Source organism: Drosophila obscura, unplaced genomic scaffold, assembly GCF_018151105.1.
Source record: "Drosophila obscura isolate BZ-5 IFL unplaced genomic scaffold, ASM1815110v1 contig_1, whole genome shotgun sequence".
Taxonomy (NCBI): Eukaryota; Metazoa; Arthropoda; class Insecta; order Diptera; family Drosophilidae; genus Drosophila; species Drosophila obscura.
This window is the reverse complement of record NW_024542679.1, coordinates 6,395,290-6,421,953: the sequence shown is the minus strand read 5'-3', so window position 1 is coordinate 6,421,953 and position 26,664 is coordinate 6,395,290. Positions and strand designations below refer to the sequence as shown.

At 42.4% G+C, this 26,664-nt stretch overlaps 3 protein-coding genes across 7 annotated transcripts; 2 read left to right on the top strand and 1 right to left on the bottom strand.

The window, feature by feature from the left end:
* Positions 1-1,792: 1,792 nt before the first annotated feature.
* On the top strand, positions 1,793-26,351 carry LOC121404497 (bromodomain-containing protein 4-like). Of its 4 annotated transcripts, none has more exons than XM_041594099.1 (3): positions 1,793-1,824; positions 19,495-23,668; positions 26,155-26,351. In XM_041594099.1, the coding sequence occupies exons 1-3, from the start codon at positions 1,810-1,812 to the stop codon at positions 26,172-26,174; spliced, it is 4,209 nt and encodes a 1,402-aa protein (XP_041450033.1). In that variant the 5' UTR covers positions 1,793-1,809; the 3' UTR covers positions 26,175-26,351. The 4 variants fall into 4 exon arrangements, with proteins under 4 accessions (XP_041450033.1, XP_041450035.1, XP_041450027.1 ...); XM_041594101.1 differs by lacking the exon at positions 26,155-26,351 and having other exon boundaries at positions 19,495-22,924; positions 22,994-23,069; XM_041594093.1 differs by having other exon boundaries at positions 19,495-26,351.
* LOC121404499 lies at positions 2,685-3,253 on the top strand. The gene has a single exon (XM_041594119.1). The coding sequence runs from the start codon at positions 2,707-2,709 to the stop codon at positions 3,229-3,231; it is 525 nt and encodes a 174-aa protein (XP_041450053.1). The 5' UTR covers positions 2,685-2,706; the 3' UTR covers positions 3,232-3,253.
* Positions 3,228-4,838, bottom strand: LOC111067501. 2 transcript variants are annotated; one of them, XM_041594106.1, is made up of 3 exons: positions 3,932-4,082; positions 3,568-3,858; positions 3,228-3,491 (listed from the first exon to the last, which is right to left on the bottom strand). In XM_041594106.1, exons 1-3 carry the CDS (start codon positions 3,986-3,988, stop codon positions 3,387-3,389), a joined length of 453 nt encoding a protein of 150 aa, XP_041450040.1. In that variant the 5' UTR covers positions 3,989-4,082; the 3' UTR covers positions 3,228-3,386. The 2 variants fall into 2 exon arrangements, with proteins under 2 accessions (XP_041450040.1, XP_022212283.2); XM_022356591.2 differs by lacking the exon at positions 3,228-3,491 and adding an exon at positions 4,248-4,838 and having other exon boundaries at positions 3,817-3,858; positions 3,932-4,088.
* Positions 26,352-26,664: the final 313 nt, after the last annotated feature.

Here is a 26,664-nt window from a genome sequence, read left to right as displayed (position 1 = left end):
TCATAAGCCTCTCCCTTGGGGTCCCATCACCTATTTAATTCATTTAGCTTCCATTAAGAGCAATTTCTGTTCCACTTTCATTTCGTATTCCGGAATAATCAACAAATTAAGTAAATTCCAAGTGGGCGCCGGCTTCCCACAGTGGCAGTGCTCCACTACTCTCTGATAATTCTTCACCACCACCCCCCTTGTACCATGCTGTACCCCTACCACGTAAATAATCCAAATTCCGAATGTCAAAGCCAATTCCAAGCGCCCAAAAAGAATCTTTCGAGCATATAGCTCAAACATGTTGCACGGCTATCAGAAATATTTCCATGCGATGCAACATGCTCGAGTGTGAGCTGGCTTGAGTCCACACACGCGAATCGAATCCACAAGCAAGAGAGTGAGAGAGATCCGACTAAACATTTCTGGAATCTACTTAACATTGTTACCCCAACTCTGTTAGGATGAAGGGAAGGGAAAAGGGAAGCTGTGCTATGACTATTTCTTGGATTAAAATTACATTTTTATTTATGTTTTCTTTACACATTAATTCGTTAAAATAATAAATTTAATTTAATAAAAAACCAGCTTATATTAAGTTTTCTGCTGGCTTTACTTTGGAGAATGAAATAATTTAAAATTGTTATTTTTCTCTAATTTTTTGTTGCCTCTTAATGCTTACTCCATGATAGCCTCTCCGCTGAGAGTTTTCCCTACCTAATATAATTATGCCATGTGCATGGATTTCCAGCAACATGCCATGTTGTCGGCTGTATGTTGCTAGCATGTTGCTGGAAACAAATGTTAAACACAAACAGATTCCTCAACTGAAATTTTGAAAATTCATTTCGCGCCCACCACACCATCGAAATGGTCGCTTCCACGCGAAACCTTTAAGAATAATCCAAGTAAAACAAAACTAAAATGCACTAAAAAGAAACAACCCGCTAACAAACCGACGAACTGTAAATAATTGTATAAATAAATATAACAACCAATAAAAGATAACATAAACAAAGCGTCTGCGCAGAGGTCCCTCTAAAGAATACGTGTGTGCCTACAAGTTATAACCAATAATCTGGTATTGTGCCTCCAAGCTACGCTACCAATAGAATGTGCCTCAATTATCCATAGATTGCGCCTTACGTTCCAACGGATTGTTGTGCCTCTCCTCCGTCTGCTTTGAAACCCATTTGTTTGATCGATTTTGTGTGTGCGAAGAAGCCACCTTGTGAAGGCATTTTTCATGTGAAATAAGTGAACAAATACGAGCTGAGTTCCCATAGTGCGAGGGTCAAAAAAAAAAAGGAAAAATAAAAAAAGTGTGTTACCAACCAACCCTCCTCTGGAAGCCAACCCCAAGGAAAGCCGAATAGCGCTCACTTCCTTATTTTAACCAACTTTTGTTACGTTTTTCATACGTGCCGGTGACTAATTGCGTTTATATAGCCCGACTATATAAAGACTGTACAATAAGACACGGGACCAACCCCTTTTTATTTCCAACGACAAAAACTAACTTAATTTCGAGTGCTGGAAATTGCTTCGCTTTCAAGTGAAGTTTTAAGATTTTCATAGCAACAAAAAGAACCCAGAGATTTTCTTTACGTTTTCTTTTGGTATTTGCACGGGTATTTGTACTCGATAGGAATTCGAGCAATCAAAAGTGAACTGCATTCGAAGTAGAGCAAAACGATAAAAAGAACAGCATCATTCAGATGCAGTTGCTGATGCTGTTGGCACAGGAGTTTGCTGCATAATTAGCATTCGAAACGGAACAAGCGATACACAGCTACCAGATACAGATACAGCTGCTGCAAAATGTATCTCATACAGGTGAGGAAATATACATATGTACACGATACGGAGAAGAGAACCGCTAGCCATAGATCACACAACAATCAACGCGGTGTAGGGAACAAGAAATATTTGCTCGCACTTATCCACATGCTTGAGGCTTGAGAGACTGCACCCCGACAGGGAAAACAATGAAAGATCTTCATTTATAAGCGTCTTTTAATTGTTTTGCCAGCAGAGATGTTTCTATCTTTCCATCTGCATGAGAAGAGTGTAATCTTTCTTTCTTTCTTTCGTGTCTAAAGAGAGTGTGAAGCGTATCTTTCTGCTTCTCTAAGAAGAGTGGAGCGTGCCGCCTCTCTGTGGCGTATATAATTGTGTTTAATTTGCAGCTAATTTATCTTTCCACTTGCTGGCCGCGGGGCACAATCAACACAGACACAAAGATACACAGATAGAGAGCTTGCAGAACTGAGAGGGGTTTACTGGAGCAACAGCATCAGGTGGCAGTGGCTCATTAGTGAACTTTGAACTTGAAAACGGAGCTCTGCGCTGCGCTGCTACCGAGAAGATTAAAACTGGTAATGGGATTATGTGGCAGGGTTCGGGTATCAGTTGGGGTTACAACAAAAGGGGAATGAAAAGTGGCACAAAAGTGGAGTAGAACAATGATTGGAGAAACGAATTGAGGAAATAGATGAAAGTAGGAGATTTTATATATATTTTGGAGGGATTACAAAATGGTTATTATGTAAGATTTTTTTTAGATTTCGGATCTCTTTAGGATCTTGATATTTCTCCTTTAGCTGTTCCTATTTTCGATTTTTCTACACGAAGTAGGCCCTGGCTTTTTCCTACAGTTTTCCTCTTTGAAATCAGCTGACTTAAAAGTTTTGGATTCTGGAAATTTCTACAAGAAAAATGTCTGATATCTGGAAGGAGGATAGTGAAAAAGCGCGTCAGATTCGCGATGTGATCTGTGGCATGCTCGACTGTGGGAATTCGGGCCTGTCACCCGAAACGGTTCGCATTTGCATTGAGTTGATGCGCCATGGCGTCCAACCCAAACAATTGGCGGAAATCGTCAGGACATTGAAACAGGAAGTGCGCGTGATGAAAATCGAGTCGGGGCTTGTGAAGACAATGGAAAATATGAAAATGAAGAGCGATTTTTACACAATTACGAGCCAGGGCTTGAGCTCAGATACAGCCATCACCAAGGAATTGAAAGGAGACTCAAAAATGAAGAAAGAATTGAGCTCGTCGGTTTCAATTAAAGCAGCCATTCCAAGCAAAGGCAAAGAACATAACTTAAACGCAATTGTCAATCAAGAATTGATGCCAGAATCAATCAGAAATCCAGAGAACGAATCAATTTTAAAGCAGATCACAAACCCAATATTGAAGTGTGCGATTAAGAAGATTCTTAATGAAATGATTGATTAAATACACTTGCAATTTATTTATATTCTCTCAGCTTTCTTATTGGATTGGATGCGGGGCTTATACCGAAGTGGCATACCCAAACGGAAGCATTCTTAAGGTGTAGCTAAGTTAGACCTTTGGGGGCTTCTGTTGCATCTTTTGGGAGCTGAAATTGGTTAATTTTTACCCATCCTCGAACGCTTTCGACGTTGGCTGTTGATCACCGTAAAGGTACCAGCCAGAATGATGAGCAATTGCAATATTTTGGCCTGATAAAAGGTCTACAAAATCCAAAAAAAAAAACCATATCGATTAGAAATGCATTAAAAAAAAATCCCAAAAATCTTCAAGCCTTACCTGATTTATGTAGACAGGTAAGGGAATGTGCGCCCTGTGCGTGTGATAGTCGAGTCCTCGGTATATCCAATAGCCCGGCCAGGCGCCCAGACTAGCCATCAGAAATGGTGCAGCCGTTTCGTAGGCATTCTCGAAGTCCTTGTCATTCACCACCTGTCGTATTTCCTCGCCCAAATTGGGTGGGGTGAGCGGCTCCGGCTCTTCGGTGGGCGTCACAGGCCGCCATATGTGGTCCACTGTCCAGTTTTTCAAACTCCCAAAATAGCTCCAAAGCCCCATAATTATTTGTAGCTGGTTACGAAATTTTGTGAGCAAAACAAATACTTGATAAACCGTCACAAGGGAGTACTATGAACTGGCTTACTGTGGTTCTAGCCCGAGTCTGCGACGTCCTGGTTGTTCTTGCCCTTATAGTCGACATCGTGGACCTTTAGTATGTTCCCGGAATGGTGACCCGTGAAGGCCATTATGAGACCTGTGGCCAGAATGGCCACCTGAATGAGTTTCGCCTGTTGGTAGGTCTTCACAAAGGAAACGAAACAAATATGAAAAAAATATCGTATGAATAATAAACCAGAAAATAGCAGAAAATTACTAGTATTTTAAAGTATATTTTTCTAGTATTTTCTTGCCAATTATTACCAATGAAACTTTCTTTTAAACAATTTGGTTTTGCTCACCCTTTGTATATAAAATCCAATCCGTTCCGTTTGCTTTTTGTGCTGCCACTGGAAGCCACGCCACATCCAATAGGATGGCCAGGCAACGAAACCCGCGCCCATATATGGCAGCATATCGTTGAGTTTCTGTGGAAAGCCCTTGGGCGAATTTTTCTCCACAAAGTGCACAAACTCCAGATTGTAGTCGATGGCATCCGAGCTGGATGCCCTGGGTTCACGCGGCCACAAGAAACGCCCCAAATGGAAACCCTCCTCCGAAGGATTCTCCTCGGAAGCTAATGGTTCCAGGGAATCTCTGGGGGTTTCACGATTAGGCAGAGATTTGATCTGATCCATAGCGAAGCCTGTTTCATCCAAGGATTTCTCGCGTTCCTCTCGCTGTTGCTTCTCCACGAACTCTAGGATTTCTTTGGGATTTGGCTCCTCAGGATTCGATGGCTCGGCCTTGAAGAAGAGGCCCGAGATCCGTTTGCGCAATGCCTCCATAATTTTGCAAGAAATATAAATCAAATAGGGGAACAACAAAAAAAAAGGGGGCCTTTTAAATTTCCTGTGACTGGAAAAGTCAGATGGTGTATATTTTTTTTTTGTTTTGATGGAAAAGAGAAGTTTACTTTGTGGACAAAATGTGCTTTAAAGTTCAACAGAGTTTAAGTTGGTTATTTCATGCGGGTTTTTGGTCGATACTTGCCACTAATTTACGTACATTTGTAGCCCCCCAAACAAAGCCAATGATTGTTTTGGGCTGCGGGTGCAGTAAACTCCATTACAAAGAGTTTGGTTTTTGGGTGAATAAAGTGGGTCAGGCGGCTGCTGCAGCAAGCGGTTCATGCAATTATAAAGCGGCATATCTACAGGTTGCATACCACATAGCCACACAGCCACACAGCCACTCAGCCATTCATTCAACCCAAAGACTGAGGCAGCGACTGTGGCAGCGACTAAGACTTGGACTCTGGGGTCCATTGTGTTTTGCGGCAGCTAACGGCTTGGACCTGGACCAGCCAGCAGCAGCAGGTGTCTCCTCTAGTTCATTGTGTGTTTTTTTTGGAAAATGTGGCTTACCTTCAACGAAATTTTTTTTGTTGTGGTTTTTGGCTTTGACTGCAGGAAGCTGCCGCTATCTTTTGGGTCTCCGTTCTAGAAACTAGTTTTCGTTTGGATAGAACGAAACGAAACGAACGAACGAAACGAACGAACGCCTAATGATCAATGCATTTAATCAAAGTAAATTACAGAAAAATACCAAAATGAAAAGAATGCACAGAAGAAACTATTTAACGGTGGTCTGCTCCATTCTCTACACAAAAGTTGGCTTAATGAAGTGAAATTCGTAGTTGGGCTTGGCTCTTTTTTGTGGCTCAAAGAAGTGCATTTTTTAGTTGAAGATTCTTTTAATCTTCGATGAAAGCAGAGACTAGCAGAGCTGTTCTTTGATTGGAGATGATTCTTGGTTGCATTTCTGATGCTAGCTGACATCGAGCAGTTTCCGGGCATGTGTGCCTCCCAGAATTTGATCCACTTGCCCATTTACCTACCTGAGCGTATCTTCTACACTTCTCTGTATTCTAATCAGCATTCTATAGCAGCTATAGCATCTCTCTGCGGATCTACTCAACCATTCAGCCAATGGATGACTTTCATACAGTCTCTCGGGCCTAAAAACCGCAAACCCCAAATGCATTTTCAAGGCTTCGCAGATCGCTTTCCGCTTCTCTCACTCCCTCTCTCTCTATCTCTTTGAGTATTTCCCTGCCACAAATATTCTTTGGGTTAGTACCAAGGGTTCCGTTTTTCAACTGCTGTTCAAAGAGTATTACTATTAACCCAATTTTCGCATTTTCGTTAAATGATTTGCACAAAAACGTCTCTCGAATGATGATATTTGAAAGTCTCTTTATGGGCCTGTTGTCAAAATAATACTTGAACATAAATCAAAACCACAATGAGAGCAGAAAATTGTATGAAATTGGCCAACGCCAACACTCGTCTCCAGAGGCCCACCTGCAATTAGTTTTTGGACAAAAAAAAAAGGTGGGTGTCCCATCTCCTCTCCCACCTTTCCTCCTCTCTCTCTTTGGACTATGTCTATGGCGCTCTATCTTCAGCGCTTTTGCTGTCTTTTCCTCTCTTTCTGTATGTGGCTTTTTGCTGTCTCTTTTCTGCGGATCGTGTGAAATTATCCATGGTTCAATGTTAAGTCTCCTTTTCGGTAAAGCCATTTACTATCAAATGGTAAATTGTATAACCAATTGTGAAAGGTTTCCCTCTGCTCTTTGTGGGTTTTCGTCGCTGCGACAAGTGACGACACTCTTCAGGTGTCAAGTGCACAGCAATTCGTTAACCAAAAATGGTTTAATTTCATTATATTAATGAGACATTACTCAATTATTATTGTTATTCATTCAATGGCAATTTTTTGTTCACTTTGGAGACATGTTTTGGCTTAAATAAACAAATTAATGGTTGAAATATGTAGAAATACAGCTGTAAGATTAATTTAATTTAATGATTATAATGTTTAAAGAAGTGATCACCTTTGGAAAAGAAATACCTTCCCAAAAGGGTTATTAATGCTGGGAAAATATCCTAAAAATAAATTTAAGCTTGCAGAATGTACGGAAATCTGTTTCTATTAATCATCTTGAAGCTTAAACCTTCTTAGATTTGCTTTAACTTAAGTCTTCGGCAGATTTCAAAGCTGCAATCCTTAATTAAAGCTTCAAAAATCGTTCGTAGTCTTTGACTTTTCCATCCATTCGAACACCAATCTTGATCTGCATGCCCTCTTAGCTACCGGCCTTCTCAAAAGATACATTCCACAGTATGTACATATGTACATATGTATGTATATTTCCATCGCATAAACCTGCACTGGCCGGGCACTGCCTCTCCCCGTGCCACTCATTTTCAAAGGCATAAAGCCAATCCCCTTAACATGCCCCATCATTCTTATTCTTTCCATTATAAAATGCCGCATCACTCGGCCACTAATCTCGGCTAACCAATCTACCGCTACCCCGTACCCCGTACCCCTCAGTCGGGAGGAGGGTATTACTCAATTTCCATTGCTCAGATTTCAAATATGCGATGAGACATGCGATGTGGAAGATGCCACAGGCAGAGGCACAGGAGGGGAAACACCAGAAACAATAGCAACAGTTGACACATTGACAAATGATCTCTGTGGGGCAGGCAAGAGGCAGGCCACATTCGATAAGGTTCCCTCATGATGCCACAAAATGCCAGTGCCACAGTGGACAGTGAGTGGAGTCATACATCAACAGCAGACGACAGCGCGGAATGATTCCCCTCCCAAAAAAATGCGACATATTTTCCAGAATTATTTGTGTTATTTTTGATTGAAAACTGAAAGATTATGCCACACTATCGCCACAATTTCTATGTCTGTTTCGTTTCGAGACTGAAACAAGATCCACTCTGATATTGATATGGTTTTGCTCTAGATTTTCAATCAAGAAATATGATTAGCGTATTGATGCTCAAATGTCGTCTGGTATCATTTTGGAATTTGGGTTCGTTGCCATTTGATCTTTTCCCCTGACCAGCGGCTAGGCCTTAAGGAATTACGTTGATTATTTTTTGAGGCTCGGCTCTGTCTCCATTATATTTACGGCTTAGGATTCCGCTGGATTTTGTTTACGGTGAATCCTACACTCCTCGTTTTCTGTTCCTTTTTATTTATGCTATAGGATTCCTTTCTCCCTCTTACTTTAAGCTGTAGTTTTTTTGTGTATTGTTTATTGAGGCGTTGACCATATAATTCCTTATTATTCCGCATTCCTTTTGGACATGAAATATGTATCAATTTAATGACCTTTAAGTCTACGAAACACGCAATTTAATGGCATGCAAACCCTTTTGAAACAGTTCACATTTGTACGAGGTTTATGAGGTTGAAGAGCAGGGATCACACCCTGACACGGGGAAGAACTACCTGAATAAATCCTGGCGGAGAAGAGAGAAGAACAATCTGTAGTAATTCCTTGAAAAGAAAGAATAAAAAGTGTCTACTCTTTAATGGCACTCCTCCACTTGATTGCCTGTGTCCCTGTTTTCTACCTGTTTTCCCTACTTGTTTTCTTTTATTTCTTGAGCCTTCGTTTATTTTTTGTGTTTCCTATGGGGAAACATTTTCTAAATTAATTTTTCTTGGGGCACACAACTCCTACAATCATTTTCCCTTGGGGAAGCAACTACCAAGGGCATTTTCTTTGGTGAATGCCCCTTTTCTGTTTGAGGGAAATCTTCTCGTTAATGCCCAACCCTAAATGCATTTCATAGATGATTTATCTTTTGACGGGGCCCCCATTTCATGCCCTATCAATTGCTTAGAGCGGCAAAACCTTTAGGTTTATTTTTTTTTTTATCTACAATTTGAATATTTTAAGAGGTTGAAGTTCAATGCCGCCAAAAAGCGGGGCTCCCTCAACCATAACGAGGAGTCGTGTCGGATCTATTTAGGTGCTTTATCGGAGGCGTTATTCCCATAAACACAGTTTCCCCACACAGAGCCCCAAGTTGTAGTTTCAATTCGGAACCAATCAGCCGGTTAAGGCGTATAATATTTCCAAGTTTAAATGGAAATGGAAACTCTAGAAACGTTACACACGAGGAAAACTTGTTTTTTTTTTTTTTCTGAGGTCAGGCCATGAATCGAGCGAGGCAAGCAATTGTACGCGGAGTGTGTTTCTATTTCTATTTCTATTTTATCTACATTTAATTTAATCGATGCAAATGCTCGCCCCACGAGTGAGAGTCATGAACAAGGCCTGCCCATTGCCATGCCCCAACTCGTCTACTCCCCAATGGACTGACCTTCGAATGTTGGCTAAGAAAGAAATACGTCAAACCAAAAAAAGTTAACTTAATGGCCATAATTATGTTCGATTAAAGCACTCCGAGTATACATATGTATGTGTGTGTTGCCTGTTGCTTGTGGCTTGTGCCGCACGTGTTTGAGGTTCGGACAAACACAAAAAATACTATTTCATATGCTGATTTTTTGATGCCCCATGTCCATGGACCCATGACACATGTCAGTGTGCTATGGTAGGAGGGTGAAAAAGGGGTAGGAGATCGGTGGAGAGTGGAAGGTAGCGGAGGCAGAGATTGGTAGAGAGTGGAGGCAGGGGCCGCCTCTATCTACAGGGAATATCTCTCTGCCTCTCTGACATTGATGAAATGGACGTTTTTTTTTTATATGGCCCCATGTTTTCGTACCATAAAGCATTGTGTAATTGTTGTATATTTTATGTACGGCTGTCGCTGTCTCCCATTTTGAATGGCATTTCAAATGGCATTTTTGATTTGTTTTCTTTGTTCCATAGATAAAAAGGGAAAATATGTTATTTTCATATGCAATATGCCTTAATGCAATGAATAATCGAGGTAATTATCAGGAAAAACTACTACTAACAATAATAATTATAAACGATAGGCGAAAGTTCTGTTTTCTGATGTTTTCTGGCTAATATTTCAAACATTTTCCAAGTGTTTTTCATTGTTTTTATTTACTCGAATTTTCCTGTGTACGGCTGCCTGACTCAATTTTGTGGTCATAGTAAAATTTATTACGTGATCGGTAGAGCAAAAACGAGTACATAAATCTTTGGCGCTTAAGTGGAAAAATACTAGAAAATGAAAAAGATAATAAAAATGTTGTTGATGTTGTTGTGTGTGGTCCAGAGAGTGATGCAAGAAATGGGAAATCAAAAGAACAGATTTATATCTAAAGACATGATCTAGAAATCCGCTTGGCATGTTCTGGTAGAGAGATTTATGTATGGGCTGTAATTCCAAGATTTTCCGTCTTAACTAATGTTTTTTTTTCTTGCTTTAAATTATAGCATTATAGCACTTCCTATTTTCTTCTGTAGCATGTTTTCACTGTACCTTTTGGCTGGCTTCAATGCCCGCCTTTTCTTACGGATTGTTACTACAGCTTTAATGCTCTCTACACAGAAACACACAGACCAGACACCCCACCCGTGTTGCTACTTTTATTGCATTTTTCGCTGCCTCACCGCGAATTGTCCGTAAACATTTTCTGTTATGATACCATTTCGAATCTTTCAATAGAAAAATGAGCTAAAAAAAAAATAAAAACACCTCCAATGAAGCAATAGTCGCTGCATTACAATTACAAAAAAAAAAAAACAATTGATGTATTTTGATTTCTTGGTTTTATTCAGGATTTTTCTTACATTTTTCTTGGATTTCCGATGTGATTGTTTATTCCCTATACGAATCTCCTCCCCTCCCCATACCTCGCACTCCGCTCATATGACTGCTGTTCCCTTAAACCCCCCTCCAAAGCGATTTCTGTGGCTCGTTTATGGGACCTCTAGACCTCCGATACGTTTGTTGTTTCAAGTAATTCCAAAATCCAATTAAGTTCAATAACAATTAAGTGAAAAAAAAGGTTGAACAAAAAAAGAGAACAAAACCCAAACCAAAATCAAACATCCATCTGTCTGTCTCTGTCTTTTAATTAGTTGAACTTTACTTTTCCCTTTTGTCTTTGGTGCGTTTTAACCCCTAGTTTATTGCTCTTTACACGTACATATATTGGGGCTGTCTGTGGCTCAATTTAATTGGAAGCCCTTTAAGGGCAAGTTCGATGATGTATCTTTGGGTCTTTTGATGACAAATCGATGTCAGAAAAGGGGCAGCCCACAAAATCAATAAGTGCGTACGGGGTGCTGCTCTGTGGATAGCCGTAGCTGTGTGTTGACTGCTGTTTGGACTGTTGTTGCTGCTGCTTTCATAAAGAAGAATGTCAAGAGGCCACAATAATTGCAACTAATCCAGAATGAAGGCTTGAACTGAACCTTGGGCCAAACAAATCTAGACCACCTGTCAGAGCCTGTCTGTCGTCCGATCCAATTTGTATCTGTTTGCTGTGTCTGCTTTTATCTGTATGTATCTGCATCTGTATCTATGGGTGTTGCTGTTTTGTGGGTCTGTTCACAGTTTGTTTGGCATCCATTGACTGTGAAGATAGCTAGAGTGTACCCCACCAGTTTTAAGCCCCATAATCATCTCTTTCCATTCAATTATGGTTTGCTTTTTGTTGTCCAGCGGATATGTAAAATGCTAACTTCCGCAAGGATGTTGACCACAAAAAGCCACACAGCCGCTCCGCTCGATCTCTCTCTCTCTCTCTCTTTTGTCTCTGTCTCTCCCTCTCTGTTACATGAAATTACTTGTAATTTTTATGGGTTTATGGTGATTCTTGGCTATGCCATACGAGATGCCAATCTTTGGTTTCCTCTCTCTCTGTTTGCATTAAACTTGGCCTTGCCCTCAGATCACATAGATATTCAGGTTCCCACAAACGAACAACTCAAAAAGTGAATCATTCATTAGACATGCAAATTATTCATATATATATATATGTACAGCCAAAGATTGTGCCGGCATTATCATATATATATAATTCCTATATATTTTCTATAATTTTTGGCACATTTTGTGGCTTGCCAAAATATATTCTCTCTAGCTTTTGGCCACACACTCAGTAGCTTCTTTATTTTTGCGAGATATCTGCCTGAAAAAGTAAAGAAAATTGTCTGTCTGTTCGAAAAAGTCTAGCAAATTGTCTGTCTTTGCATTAGAGTAAAGAAAATTGAATAGGAAATGTGCTGCAGAAAAGAATTTTTCAAAATAAACATTGGGAAAACTTGGGAAGAACTATTTATGTAGAGAATGTAGAAATATATGGAAGGAAGAACTAGAAAGATGTTAAGAGACGTGAGCAGAACTAGGTGCTAAAACAGTGATTGAAACAGTGTTAAAGTACGAGTCATTGGTCACTGTTAAGCCAACTAATTGAAGATATTTTTAAATGATAATTTAGCAGGCCGAAAGAAGAGTCAAACTAAAAGCAGGAAGAAACTTTTATTTGGCCAAAAATGATTCCAGTTATTATTCTCATAAATATGAACCTATTTTACCCACTCACAGTCAAAATTTTAAAACAAAATCTCCACTGAAAACGCACCTCCAAAATACGCTACAACATCTTCCAAATTTTGGCTGCTGCTCAATTTGTGTACTGCTCATTTGTACATACATACATATGTATGTATGTATGTATGTATACTCGTCTTCATTATAAACAAACTGATGATGTGAATCTTTTTTGCTCGTTTGTGTTTTTTTTTTTTTGGCCATGGCTAAAACCATTTTGTAGTAGAGAAGAGATATTACGGAAATAGCAGAGGTACAGAGCACCAAGATGCACACGTTTTCGGCAGTGTGTGTGTGTTTTTTTGGCGTGCCAACAGAATCCACGAATTGTAGTATAATTTTTAAACAATTGCCCTAAACAAATCCATAATTAATTCCGCCCCAAATGACATTGGGAAGCGCCGCTCTATAACTCTTTTGTGTGTATCTCTTCCCCTTCTCCACTGAATTGTTGGTTACCTCTGGGGGCGTGGGTCAAGGTCTCGGGTCTGAGAGTATTCAGGTCTTTCTTTCGACGGAGATTGTGACTGCGACTGCGACGTGTTAATGGCTTGTTAATCTGACTTCAACAGGGCAAAACAAACAGCGAACAGTACACAAACAAATTAAAACGACTTCAAAGCGTGCAAAAATGAAAAAAGAAAAAGAAAACAAAATGCATTCTCTTACAGTAAAAATGTTCCGCTCTGTTGGAAACTGTAACAAAAATCGCTTTGTATGAGAGATCTGTCTTTAATGGAGTTTTCGTCTTCGTCTCTGTAGGGCCTCACAGATCATAAAAATTATACGACTTGACGTCAAAGTAAAATAAACTTTGGTTCAAGATTTCTCAAAGCCTTTGACTATAAGGAAATTGCCACAGCCTCAGAAATGCTTGAGAAGAATTTACACAAACAGAAACACACACACACACTAAGAAATATGTCATGGTGTTAATTGACGAACAAAATTGAGGCAGAAAATCAATTTATTTCACTGTAACTTAACTCTCAGTTGAATCTTGGGCGTTTAAGTGTTAATTGTAGGCGGAAATCGCCGATCCGATACCCAACAAAATCCAACAAGCAAGGGCAGGCATTTACGGTTTTGTTTCGAACAAAGAATTCTCTTGGTTTGGATTTGAATCAACATTCAATAGTATTTTATTTTATTTTAGAGTTCTTACAGTAATTCTTCTAGTATTTTGCAAACTCTTTACTCGTGTTTGTTTTTCTATTTTGCGTATTTTTCTAATACTTAAACTTAATTTAAAGCTAAAATTAATTATACCAAAATTTCGTTGCTCCATAATTGGAGCCATTTTGGCAAACCTTTTATGATTTTGTAAGTTTTCTGCCACTCTCCCATAAAAAAGCATTAACAGACCATGAAAACAGAAAAAACTTTTCAGAAGCACTTTACCTATTCGTGTAATTTCTTTAGGTGTATAAAATATAGAAATTCTGCGTGGCTGCCATTTTTTGCATATCCACACGCAAAAGCCTAACCACAAAAAACCCAACAAAAAAGAAGTCCCATCGCTTTCATTTTCAAATGCTGCTGGCGGGCCAATGACCTTTTCTCGAGAAACACACTTTTTGACCAAAAAAAGATCTTGGGCTCTGGGGGGTGCCTCCGCCTCGTATGTGGCTCACTCTGGTACGCGTCGCGTCTATTGGTTTACACTTTTCATGCGATGCGATGCGATACGATGTGGTGTGGTGTTTGTTATACAAAAACAACTTTCACTGGAAGTCATTAATTTTCACCCAAAATCCAGACGCCAGAGGGCCAGAGTGCGATGCTGAGACGCTAAGAGATCTGCATTTGATACTCTCGCATGTAAATCGATTTTTAATTGCTCCGAAATGTGCGTTTCATAAGCCGCTCTGCTCCATTCTCCACTTTTGGGCAGCAGCAGCGATCCCCAACAAGCAGGTGGTAAATATCCATTTAAATTTATGAAAATTATTTGTCATATTATAAGATCTTTTGTGTTGAGGGGGGGATCGACATGAAAAACCAACTAATTTGTAGCATTTAGTTGGGCTTTGATAAAAGAGAGAGAGAGAGAGAGATTTGCATAATTACGCGAAACTGTTGAAGGGATTTGCGTAAGCATTATGTTATTCGATATGGTGTCGTGGGATTTTTGGATTTCTTTTTTTTTATGAATGAAAAGAGGGGCAAACGGAAACCGGTTAAGTCAAATGAATGATGGCTCAATCGATTGGGGTTTAACTGATAAGATACGATTGAATGATAGATGAATCTTTGGATAACAAAAATTTGATTGAAAAACCCCCGAAAAAATAAGAAGTTTGAAGATGTTTTTCTCACTTAAATGCATAGGAAAGTAGAATGAATTTCGACTAAACTAGTGTATGCAACCCAAGTTTTATCACTAGAAACAACCCCCTTCAACAACTATTAATTTTATAACCCCCCCTCTCCTGTAACTCTTATTAACATAACAAATTTTCACATATTTTTGGTTGCTTTTAATGTAGAAAGAGAAAAACGAACAGCCCGAAAAAATATGCATAATTATGCGAGAAAAACTGAATTAACTTCCTGGTTCGAATATGTGACTCCTTGGCCCCCTCTGTTCACTCACGCAAGGCATTGCATTACAGCAACCGGCACAACAATAGGAACAGCACAGCAGACAAATAGCAACAATATCACGCACTCGTCATTGGGCCGTGCCACAAGTTGCAACGGCAGCCGTTAGAAGGGAGCTGCCACAAGTTTCAGCTGCAGTTTAGAGAGCTGCCACAACAGTAGACACCCTCCGACGTCCAGACAGCAATGCAACACGTGCTGTGCATAAATAATAATGAAAAACGATACGAAATGAACTCTATGGAAGAGTTGGAGGAGGAGAAGGTTGGTTTTTCCCAAAGTTTTCCAGGGAATGAGGGAAACGAGGGAGGGAGGGAGCGAAAGAGGGAGTTCTGTCATTGACCCTTCCTACTGACAAGAGAAATTAGTAAAGATTATGCATGCTTCGGTGGAGGTGGAGAGGTTCCAGTAGAAGACAGAGACATTCGTTTGTTGCTGTGGCGAGAGATTAGAAGTGAAAGAACCCACAGTGGAGCTGGAGCTGGAGCCCTCAAACCAAGCGAAACCACTTGTTGCCGCTGCTGTCAGAAATGTTTCTTCATTTCTGTCTCTTTTGCATAATATGTGCGATAATCTTCACTTTGACACAGATATTTCACTGGAATTTCAGCTTCTTTTGGAGTGGAGTGTTGTGTGTTGTTTGTGTAGATAGAAGATAGTCTTTTGCAAGCGGATGTGGCGCGCAGCAAAAACTTTGCCACATTTTAAAACAAAAATTTAGCAGACAAGCCAGAGAGATCTTTGAGATATATTGTACATATTTTTCGCTTTGAAGTTTGCTTTGCAAATTTAACAGAATTAAAAGTCATTAAACTTGCAATTAAATTTCTTAATATATATTTTTCAAAATCGAGTTACAGTTCGTTAACTTTTTCGATTGCTCGCGCAGCTGCCAAAAAAAAAAAAATGTGAATAAGCCGATACCAAATTAAAATTAAATTTTATTCGATATACAGAGAGAAAACATGTTTTTTTTTCGCCGAGAATTTTGTCAGCCAAGGTTGCGGCTGGCTTTCAGGTGGGGAAAAAGCCACATCAAAAAGCTTGAGAAACTCTGACCCATATCTGCCTGTTTCAGTCGGAATCTCCTCGAAATAAACGTGTATCTACAAAATGTCTATCTAATATTAGATTTCACCCACTTACGGTACGGCATGCACTTTAGTTTTTTTTTGCCTTCGGGGCACAAACATCTTCCGCATAGCACTCGAATGGTTCTAATGCTTTGCTTTCCGTTTCTGTTTTCCAAGCTGTCTAAATATTTTCTTTTTATTTTTTGTATTTTTGGTTCTTTTTACCTCAAGTTAATTGCATTAGTAAATGTCGGTGAAATGATTCAGTCTGGCATATTTATTTGACAAAAGTAGAGCAATCTTCGATCAGCATTATAGTGAAGAGAGAAGAGCACTGCGGCGGCTATTTTTGGGTATAACATTCATAACCCCAGAAGTTGATTTCGAGGCAGAACCAAAATGAATCTTGACATTAATGACGTTGTTAATCGGGCAGCAGACACACAGACCCACATACCCCTACTCGTACTCGTTCCACAAAAAAAAAGGTGACACATTTTTCCTCCTTCAAATGGGAGGAGGATATTTTTTCTAGTATAATTCAAGTATTTGTTGTAGTATTTTCTGGTATTTATCTAGCATTGCCTAGCATTATATTACTATAGTATTTTTCAGTCTAAATTAGAGTGCCTAAAAGTTCATTGACTTTAGCCCCAGCCCCGTCATTCCTAATACATTTTTAATGATCTTAAAAACGAACTAATTCTAAAGGGAAAAAATCAATTTAATTGAAAATTTCTGTTTACTTAATTGAGATTTGTGCCCTAGGGAATCCTACACTCCGCCCTACATCATATCACGCCTTCCTATAATTTGAAACCCCATGTAAAGTTCTGCTCTCTCTCTCTCTCTTAGTACCAACCCACCCCACCCCACTGTTTGCCTGTAGCTCTCTTAAGTTCTTTTGGCCGCTCTCTTACGGCCACAGGGGAGGGAGCTTCTTGTGTAAAGCTTTTGGATGGCAACGCATTGGATCGATCTGTGCTGTGTGCGCATACAGTTTTTCCTTTACTTTCAGTCAAGAAAAAGCCCGTGCTCGTGTCGGATTGAATTGGTTCGAAAGCGGAATCGCAACGGATCGCAGCAGAACGGATTGTATTTGAGTTATAGTAGCTATAGGATCACACACATAATTCCCGTACTATTTCTTAGACTCCCGTTTTATTTATAAGTTTTTCAACATTTTGTTTTTTTGCTCTTCTTTTGGTTTTTGTACATTTTTTTTTTGGGTATTCGCCATTTGAGTTTGGGGAATCCAAATGCCTTTTGTGTGGATCTTTTTTTTTTCGCGCAGCCTGGAGTTGCGTGTGATTATTTATAGATAGTTTCCCGCAGCATACGTTTGATATACGTTTCTATTGTTTTTTTTTTTTTGTTCGGCTTACGCCATAGATTATTTGGACGTAGCTACAGGCCGTGCGTATGAGTGATTTTCAGCCTCTATATAGGTTGTATTTCTTTTTGCCTTAAACTTTTTTACTGGCAAAATGCCCGACATTACGCAGCTGTTTAGGAGACCCATAAATTCCTCCAACCCATAGCGAAATATTTCTCATGTAATTTACATAAATACAGTTTATAAATTTAAACTATAATTTGGCTTTAAGCAGATGCTGAATCACGTTTCACAGTCAGAAAAAAAAAAAAAAGTGTATTTAGGGGTAAATTTCCATTCGTAAATCAGGGCTGCTGACAAGACCGCAGCACACATGACATGTGTTGGATAGGAAAAAGTAGAAGTTTTGTTGAAATACTCATAAAATGTGTTCGCTTTTTATGAGAGTTTAAAAAGCCTCAAGAGGTGAAGACACGAAATGGAACGTTGCGATCTTTGGTATCGAATCGGAATCAATAGATGTTCAAGTGATATTCTTTATAGATATAGCAGAAGAAGTGATCTTTGCATGTGCAACAGAGAGAGAGAGAGAGAGAGAGAGAGCTCTGCCATATGGAATTATCTCCTTCAATTAGCCATAACTTCCATCTTTCAGTGATCTTTCAATCAGCCATAACTGCCATATGGAGTGGGATTACAGGCATCCCATTATTGCGATGACAAATTGAAGTGTGGATCTTTGGCTTTTGTTTTGCAGATGTAAACGATATCGAATATCCGGCCATAGACGCACACACACACACACACACACACACCATATCGAATGTCATTCAACAACAAGCAATAAGCTCTTCTTCTTCTTCTTATGCTTATGTTTCCCTTTTCCCTTTTGTTATTTTTGTTTATATTCCACTCCGCGCCAGAGTCAAGTGTTGCCCTTTACGTTGTTCGATTGCTTCAGCGATCGCCTGATCTTCTTCACATTATTCTGATGATATTTTCAATGGCGTCAGCAACGGAAATGATGCATCCAGAGATCCACAGATCGCACTGTCCATACCCCACGCATCCCCGAATCGTAGAGAGAGAGCTTTTCTGTATAAACAAATATCATTATGATATTGCCCCCCTTTAAAAAGAAACAGACCTAAATTCGACATTTCACACGCAATTTGGTTTATTTTTGTTAAATATCCGGCAAAAAAAAAAAATGATACAAAATTCGTGGCATGAAATAGAAATTGAAATTGAATTGTGGGCGAAGGCTGCAAAATTAATTTAATTAATTAGCCACAAAAAAAAACTTAACTGCAGATAAGATTAAATAGTTTTCAAATGTCGATGAATAAGCGACCATTGAATAATGGAAAGAGCCACCAATCGAATGTTGGCAAGCGCTTTGATGGATCATAAAATAGTGCCAGTAAATGGGTTCCAAGAATGCCTTAAATATCCCACAATTACTCGTAGATAAGACCCTTTCTTTAGTCATCTTTCAAAGTACTTGGCTGAAAATCTAATTTGTGTGGATAATTATCATTATAATGAGCTTCGTCCGCTCAACTTTTGAGCAAAGCGTGGGAGCTGTATGCAAATTTTATAAATGATAAAAAGTATGTGCAAAAACGACAAAGAAAATATTAAAAATACTTTACCTAACGGGCGTATCCACACAGATGGAAGGGTGTACAAAATCTATCTAAAACTGCACAAAAAAAATGTAAATAGAAATACTCCTAAATATTGAGAAAGTTTTGTATTTCAAAGACTTTAAAGCCTCTTCCATACACAAAGATCAGATCCATCCCCAAACGAGGGACCAACGACCCTGTGGCTTAAGCTCCAGTTAAGATCATATATTTCTAGTATTTCTAGTTGTCATGTAAATGTGTGTTGTGGTTAGGGGGCCCAGACGTGAGGTCGTTAAAAGCACACACAGCTATCATTCAGATAGATTCAGCCAGAAAAGAGATCGTTAAAGTTTCTCGCGGACTATTTGTTCGGTGCCCCTTATCTGCCATAAGGCCTTTGAGACACAATCTTATCTGAAGTTTCCAATGAACCAGCTCCCCCACCCCTGCCCTGTCCTGCCTTGCCCTGTCCTGCCCTGCTTGTCTGCCTTTAAGTGCAAATAAAACATAATGCTTACACATAAATTATCTACGATGCCGTTGAAGGTTTATTCAGCAAAAAATAAAATAAAGCTAATCTTTGTATTGTTTTTTTTGTTTTTTTGCAGACTGTTCAGACCACTTGGCGGCCACAATTGCCGCTGCCCAAGGAGCTGCAGCTAACAGATGAACGGCATAACGACACGAAAGTGATATCCACCAAAGCGGACATCCATTATACCCAGAATTACGACGATAATTATCAGCCAGCAGCAGCAGCCGCAGCCGCAGCAGCAGAAGGGGAGGATCAGGAGCAGATGGAACGATTGAGGGGCAATCATGGTGGGAGCATTGGAGGCTCCTCCCAGCAGTTGTCCCACAAACAGAAATGGTCCTTTGGCCGGCTATTTCGAGGCAAGAAAAAGGATGCAGCAGAGTGCAGTCCATCGTCCAGTGAGGAGGATCGCAAGGCCGGATTTGTGCCCTCGCAACGACAGTCGACGGGCAGTGGAAAGCCCAAAGGAAAGCCTGGGAAATCCTCTGCCACCAGAGGCAGCAGCAGCAGATACGAGGAGCAGGCGCCGCCACCGCCACCACCACATCCCCCGCAGTCCATAGATCATGAGTTTTTTCTGCCAGTGGAAACGATACAGCAACAGCCGGAGCCGTACTACCAAAATCAGCCAGGCCCGGGCTACTACCATCGATCGATGAGCAATTCCCTGGACAGACGTGGGCTCATGCAACAGCATACGCAGCCACATGGGCCCCATGGCCAAATGGGGGCTAAGTCGCGCTCGGCTCAAAGGAAACCCCCTGGGGCGCATCACTCCAGCGCTGAGGAGGAGCTGATCTCATTGAACTCTTCGACCTTCTCCAAATACCGCAGCGACGAGAGCATCCACAGTGGGGGACAGGCCCTGATGCAGGGCCACTCCACTCAGTCCCAGTGCCAGAACAGTCGCCGCAGTCGTGCGGCACGCAACGAACGCTACTACAAGCGCCTCTCACGCGACGGAGAGCAGAGCCATGGCGGTGTGCCACCGCTGCCCAATCCGCAACGCTACAAAACGCAGCCACTGCCGCTGTCCATCTACCAGCCGAGTGCCGCGTATGTCCAGTGGCAGCCGCAACAGCAACAGCAGCAGCAGCAGCCGAAGCCACCGCTGCAGAACACGATCCAGAACGATGGCAAGCGAAGCATCAGCTACGACAGTCACATCCATTTGCAGAATGTGAATGGCAGGATGCAGAGCAAGCCACTGCCGCCGCCACCGCCGCCACGAGATCCACTGAGACGTGTGCATGCCGTGGGCTCCAGTTCGGGCGATTTGCGTCCCGTTTCCTATGCCTTTGATCACAGCGGCAGGTGTGTGTCCGACGACAGGATTTGGCAGCCGGCGCCGCACTATCAGTCTGTGCATTCACTGAACTCTCAGCCCGGCTCCTCGATAGCCAGTGCGCCGCCTGTGAGCCAGCAGCAGCAGCACCAGCAGCATCATCGTCGGTTCATCACACGTTCGGAGCGGAATGCCAATCCTGGCAAGCAATCCCTGCCAAATGGCATCGATTTCCACTATGTGGCAGATGCCACACCGCGCTCCCGCAAGCCCATACACATGATGGAGGCAGACAAGCAGGAGGCAACACCACCCTCCAGTGGGATGCTAAGGACCTCAAAGAGTGGACTACCCACAGCAACAGCAGCAGCTGCACAGCAGCCCATCGTGAAGCCCCGCTCCATGTCCAGCTCCCGATTGAGCGAACTGCGTGGAGGATATCCCATGCCCATGTATTCGGAGGTGCTGAAACCCAAGCGAACCCAAGCAGCCCCTGCTGCCCCGGCCAATCCGCTGCCGGATCAGGATACGGTGGTGTGTGGCAGTCTGCAGATTAAGCCAAACTATGTGGAAATCAGGCATCGAGATGTCCACAAGACCAACTCCATGCCGCATCATTATCAGCGTAGATCTGGCGAGGATTTGCCCAACAAATACGAGGAATATGTGGCCGAAAAGCGAGAGCAACACCAACAGGCACCGCCACCCGTCTATCCCGAACGAAAGCCGAGCCTGCCCGCTGCCACGGCGCCTCTGTACTTCCCACGCAAAAAGCCTGCCAATTTGGAGGAGGCCATCAATGAGCTGGAGGCCATCTACAAGAGTCTGGGACTCACGGAGCCGCAGGAAAGCAAAGCAGAAATGCCAGAGGCTCATCGAAAGATGCCCGAGATGCCGGAGACTTCAGCCACGCCAAAGATGCGGGTACCCACGCCCAGTGACTTTGAGAAGTTCGCACTGGCCCATGCGGATGAGTACGATGATGAGGATTCGCCGACAGGCGAGCCAGATCCTGTCAGGGACGATGTGGCCTACAGGAACCTGCAGCTGGCGAATCTGCAGCATCATCGGTCGACGGAGAGGCAGCCACCGTTTGGCATACCCGTGGGTCCCATTGTGCCCGCCCCCCAGTCCGATTATCTGCACGTGGAGCCCATTCGAGTGATCAAAAAGAAGAAGAGCACCTCGCCGGACATCGTGAAGGACGATCTGGCGGTGCGCGCCCTGCGCAAAGATCCGCCGGGACCCAAATCGAGCTTCCACTATCCCATGCAAAAGAAGCAGCGGGCCACACGAACGCAGTCCGCGAATATCTACAATCTGATCCATCGCGATGCCGCGAAGCCTTCGGGTGGGGATCTTAGGAGCTACATGGAGCTCACCAAAAGCATTGAGCGGGCGGGCAGCATGTCGAATCTTCAGGCGGAGGCCACCAATGACATACCAGCCACACTGGATCTGCTGCGGAAGCTGAAAGCCCAGGATGAGGAGATGGAAGCGGTGCAAAAGAAAGCCCATGGCATACCCTTTCGTCATCCCAGTCAGGGCGGAGCCATTGCCCATCTGCCCGAGCGTTTGAACATCAAGGAGGAACCCGCCCCGAAGGCACCGCCTGTGGCAGCGCCCAGGAAGAGTCTCACGCCCGAACCGCATCTGGACGATGCCCTCAACAAAATTGCGCAGGATGCCCAGGCGAGCAGCATTAAGCTGAGCCAAGAGCTGCATGAACTTCGCAGGGAGGCATTGATTACGGCGGCGAGACCCAAACTGAATGCCGAGCAGCAGAAACTGGAGAATGAGCTGCAGGAGATCGATGCCGTGTCCAAGGCGGCCAAGAGATGCGGCCAAATGCTGCTGGACAACCTGCCCGATGCGGGCCCGGAGGCGGAATATCAAATGCAACCCCAAAGGAAACTCCACAAGGAGGGCAAACTGATACGCGCCATCGATGAGGTCTCCGAGGCGGCAAATGCCGTGTGCGAGAAGATCCTGAAGGATATTGTGACGACCGAGCCACCCGTGATAGTCCATGAGGCGCGGCAGGTGAAGCAGCCCACAGGCGGAGCCCAGGGCGAGCAACTGGTGATGCCGAATCTCATCAAGAAACTGGATCCCATACAGTCGGAAAAGATGGAGCATATTGCACGCCGCTGCATGCGTCAGCTGAGCGAATTGGCGGAGGCCCCCCAACCGGACTACGATAATCTGCCGGCTGCCTGTAATATGAACGCTGCACCAGCTACCGAGGCAGCTGGGGCTGATGCCACTCTCATTTCTACCGTTCCAGAGACGCTCGAGGAGATTGACAAAATAATGCAGGAGTGTGAGCGTCAGGCGAAGGGAAGCACTGCCGGATCCGGCTCCACCACCGATGATCAACGCACCACTGCCCCCAGCATAACGAGTGGCAGCAACTGTCACAACAGCCACAGCAACAGTCACAGTGGAGGTGGCAGCAGCTGTCCACCGAATGTGAGCACCACAGCGAGCTCCTTTAGCAGCAGCAGCGATTGCTTGGCCAAATCATCGAGTCCCTCGAATGCCAGTCGCCTGCTGTCCTCAAGCATTACCTCCTTCAATCCGTACTCCTCGAGCGACTACATCAAGTCACAGAGCAGCGAGTATCATGCACCCAGCACCGATCCCATCAAGACATTCAGCACCACATCGTACGATGTGCAGTCCACCACAGCGAATAACACCACAAATAGCACCATGAGCACCACCAGTAATACGAATGCTGCGACTACGATCAGCAGTTGCACCACAAATCCGCGTGAGACGAATGCGGAGACAACCGCCTCGTGCTCCTCGGTGTCGCCGCAGCCGCTGCAGCTGACGCCCGTGCGTGGCAACTCCTCATCGCCATCGCAGTACAACTCCAGCGAAGAGCTGGCTGCCATTTTTGGCATTGAAGAGCAGCCCAAACAGAGAAAGCAGCAGAGACAGCAGCAGCACACAGGTAAAGGAGTTGCCCAAGGATCGCCCGCAGCCAGAGCCTACACAGCCTCCACAGCCTCCACAGCCTCCACAGCCTCCGCCTCCGCATCCGCCACTACTAATGCTCCCGCTATGTCCCCAGCAGCAGCTACTACCTCCTCCGCTACTAATCGAGTTTTGAATGTTGCAAGCGATGTTACTACTAGCCCCACATCCTCCTCACACACATCCTCTAATGATAGTGCTAGCAATTGTAGTAGTATTTGTAGTTATAAGCTAGAAACGATACCAGAACAGGAGCAGGATGTGGATCAGGACCTGGAACTGGAGGAGGACACCTCCCTGAAGCTATCGCCCAACTTTAATCGCATCTACGCGAGCAAAATCCGCATTGTGATGGACGAAGAGCAGCCCTTGGTCCAGGAAGAAAAGGAGGCTTCGCTTGCAGAGGCAACTGTTGGAGTGGAAACGCACTTTGATTCATTGAGTTCCCTAGAGGAAGAGGTCTCTTCCAACCCGGACTCTGGCAATGTGAGTCTCACCGACTATCCATTGTGCGGGAGTCACAACCACCATGCCAATGCCTCACTGGAACTGCAGACCAGCTACAACAGTCGCTTTGAGGTGCGGGAACACTATGTCTCAGAGGTGTCCATCAGTGCGTCAGAAGAAGAATCCTCCACCGATGGAGAGGAGCAAACGGATACGGAAAGAACAGAGAGAGGTAGAGATCTGGATGCCAGCGTGGATGGTTTTCCACGTTTGCCCACAGAAGAAGAGCTGCTAGAGAGCCTGAGAGAGGAACTAGAACTTAACGAAAGAGCTGCGGAAGATGTAGAAGTTTCTAAAGAATTTTGTGGGGAAATGCAGCTGAGAATCGAGGAAGATGCCCTCTCAGATGACAGTCTTGGGGAAGAAATTGCAATTGATGTGGAAATTAGTTCAAGCGAAATAACAGATAACGAAGAATCAGAAGATTGTCTGGAAAGCCATGTCAAACTTGACGAAACTGTTAGTCTTAGCGAAGAGGTTTATAAACTGGCGAGTGAGACTTTAAAGATACATGAAAATCACGACGAAGAACAACTTGACGAAAGAAAACTTAACGAATATAAACTTAACGGAACAAAACTCGACGAAGAACAACACGATGACAGAAAACTTGACGAAGAACAACTTGACGAAAGAAATCTTAACGAAACTTTACTAAATGAATGTAGATTTGTGTTAGAAGAGGTAGAATTTAGCTTGCAAGAAACTGAAGAAATACTGGATCAGATAGAACCTAACGAAACCGAATTTAACGAAAGCCTGGACGAATGCGACGCTCTCATGCAGTTCCCACGCCGCAAGAGCATCGTTTACGAGACCCCTGCACTTAATCTGAGCATTTCCGAGGTGAAACTCAATTATGAAACCAAAGTGGGAGATGAAATGGAAGCACCAGTAGCCAATGAAGCCAACCAATCGATGGACAGCAAGAACGACAGCGACAACGATGATGATATACCAATTAACGATACTTCAGCACGTAATGAGGTGGAACCGCAGGAGAAGCAGGGCAAGAGCAGTGGCGATGTAAGTGAGACGCGCAAAGGACTTCCGGCGGCGGCCGTGGTGGAGGAGGAGGAGCAGCAGCCAACCACCAGCTCCAAGGCGCTCTCTGTGTTTGGCGAAGTACGCACTGTGGCACCAGCAGCAGGAGCAGGAGCAGCTGCAGCAGCAGTTGGTGGCGCCGCGGCACGAGGCGGTTGGACAACACTCGAGCACGTATTTGTCGCCTGCACCGTGGGCCTGATTACACCCAACGATTTGCTCACTTTGTGCCTCATTGTAATTGGTGTGATTATCATTATTGCAATTGCTCTCGCTGCCTGAGAGATGTGATCATTTCCACATGCACACACACACACACACACACACACAAATTGAATGTGTGACTGTCACACGTTACTGTTATTTGTTGTTGTAATTGTGCAGAAATTATGGAAATAATTATTGAGTTATTGGATTAATTTTTCTAAGTCTGTATATGCTATATGCCGCCACAAAGTGCACTTACAAAATGTCCATTTATTATAAATATCTAAAGAATTATGTTTTAGTTTAAGTTGAACCAAAAGTATTCTATTTCTCAGATAAGTTGTACAATTTATTACGTTTCGAAACACTGTGCAAAATATATATATATTTTTTTTTTGTTCCATTCATCAAACTGCTCTCCTTAACAGTGGCAAAAAAAAAATGTTTAATTTCTTTTAACAGCAATTTCCTTTGTTTTCTGACTTTATTAATTGTTAATTTTGACTGCAACTTGTGCCAATGATTTTTTTTATTTTATATGTATGTTTACCATTAATTATGCTCTTAATTAAATAATTAATTTAACCACATTATGTACACTCTCCATTTTTAAATGTTTAAGCAACTGAAACGCAAAAGAAATTGCGATACAAAATACTAATCATGACATCTATTCTCTCTATAAATCTCTTTGTATATTTTCAGCTCAAAATTTATTAGTTTAAGTTGTTCTTGTCAACGAAACATTTACGTAGAATTCATTTTTCGGTATAATTTTAAATGTTTATAAATATATGATTTAACCAGAGATACAAACGGATGCGCAGAAGCCATGAAGCAAATATATTATTATTATTATTAATAAAAATGTTACAAAAACCAAAACCATATTTACTCCAAAAGATTTTATTCGTGTGTTATTTTGTTTTTAGTTTTTTAACTTTTTTTTTATAGTTTAACCCCCCCTCTTTCAGCCTAACAAAACTGTTTTCTTTTATTGACTAACCTTTTTTCTGGTAATAAAAGTATTAAAATAAAGCTTGAACACGTTTTATTGTTGTTGTTGTTTGCTAAAGTTTTGTGCCGCCAGCCATACAAAAATATTTAATGCTATTGATGTGCTTTTTTTCCCATATATATTAAAAATTTGTATTATATTGTATAGATTTAATTGTATTTATTTACCCTGCTGAGCAAATTTGAGCTTTCGCCGAT

Coding starts and splice junctions, on each gene's coding strand:
- LOC121404499 (XM_041594119.1), top strand. CDS start 2,707: ATGTCTGATATCTGGAAGGAGGATAGTGAAAAAGCGCGTCAGATTCGC.
- LOC111067501 (XM_022356591.2), bottom strand. CDS start 4,733: ATGGAGGCATTGCGCAAACGGATCTCGGGCCTCTTCTTCAAGGCCGAG. Junction 4,089..4,247: donor TTGGATTTTATATACAAAGG/GTGAGCAAAACC, acceptor TCCTTTGTGAAG/ACCTACCAACAGGCGAAACT.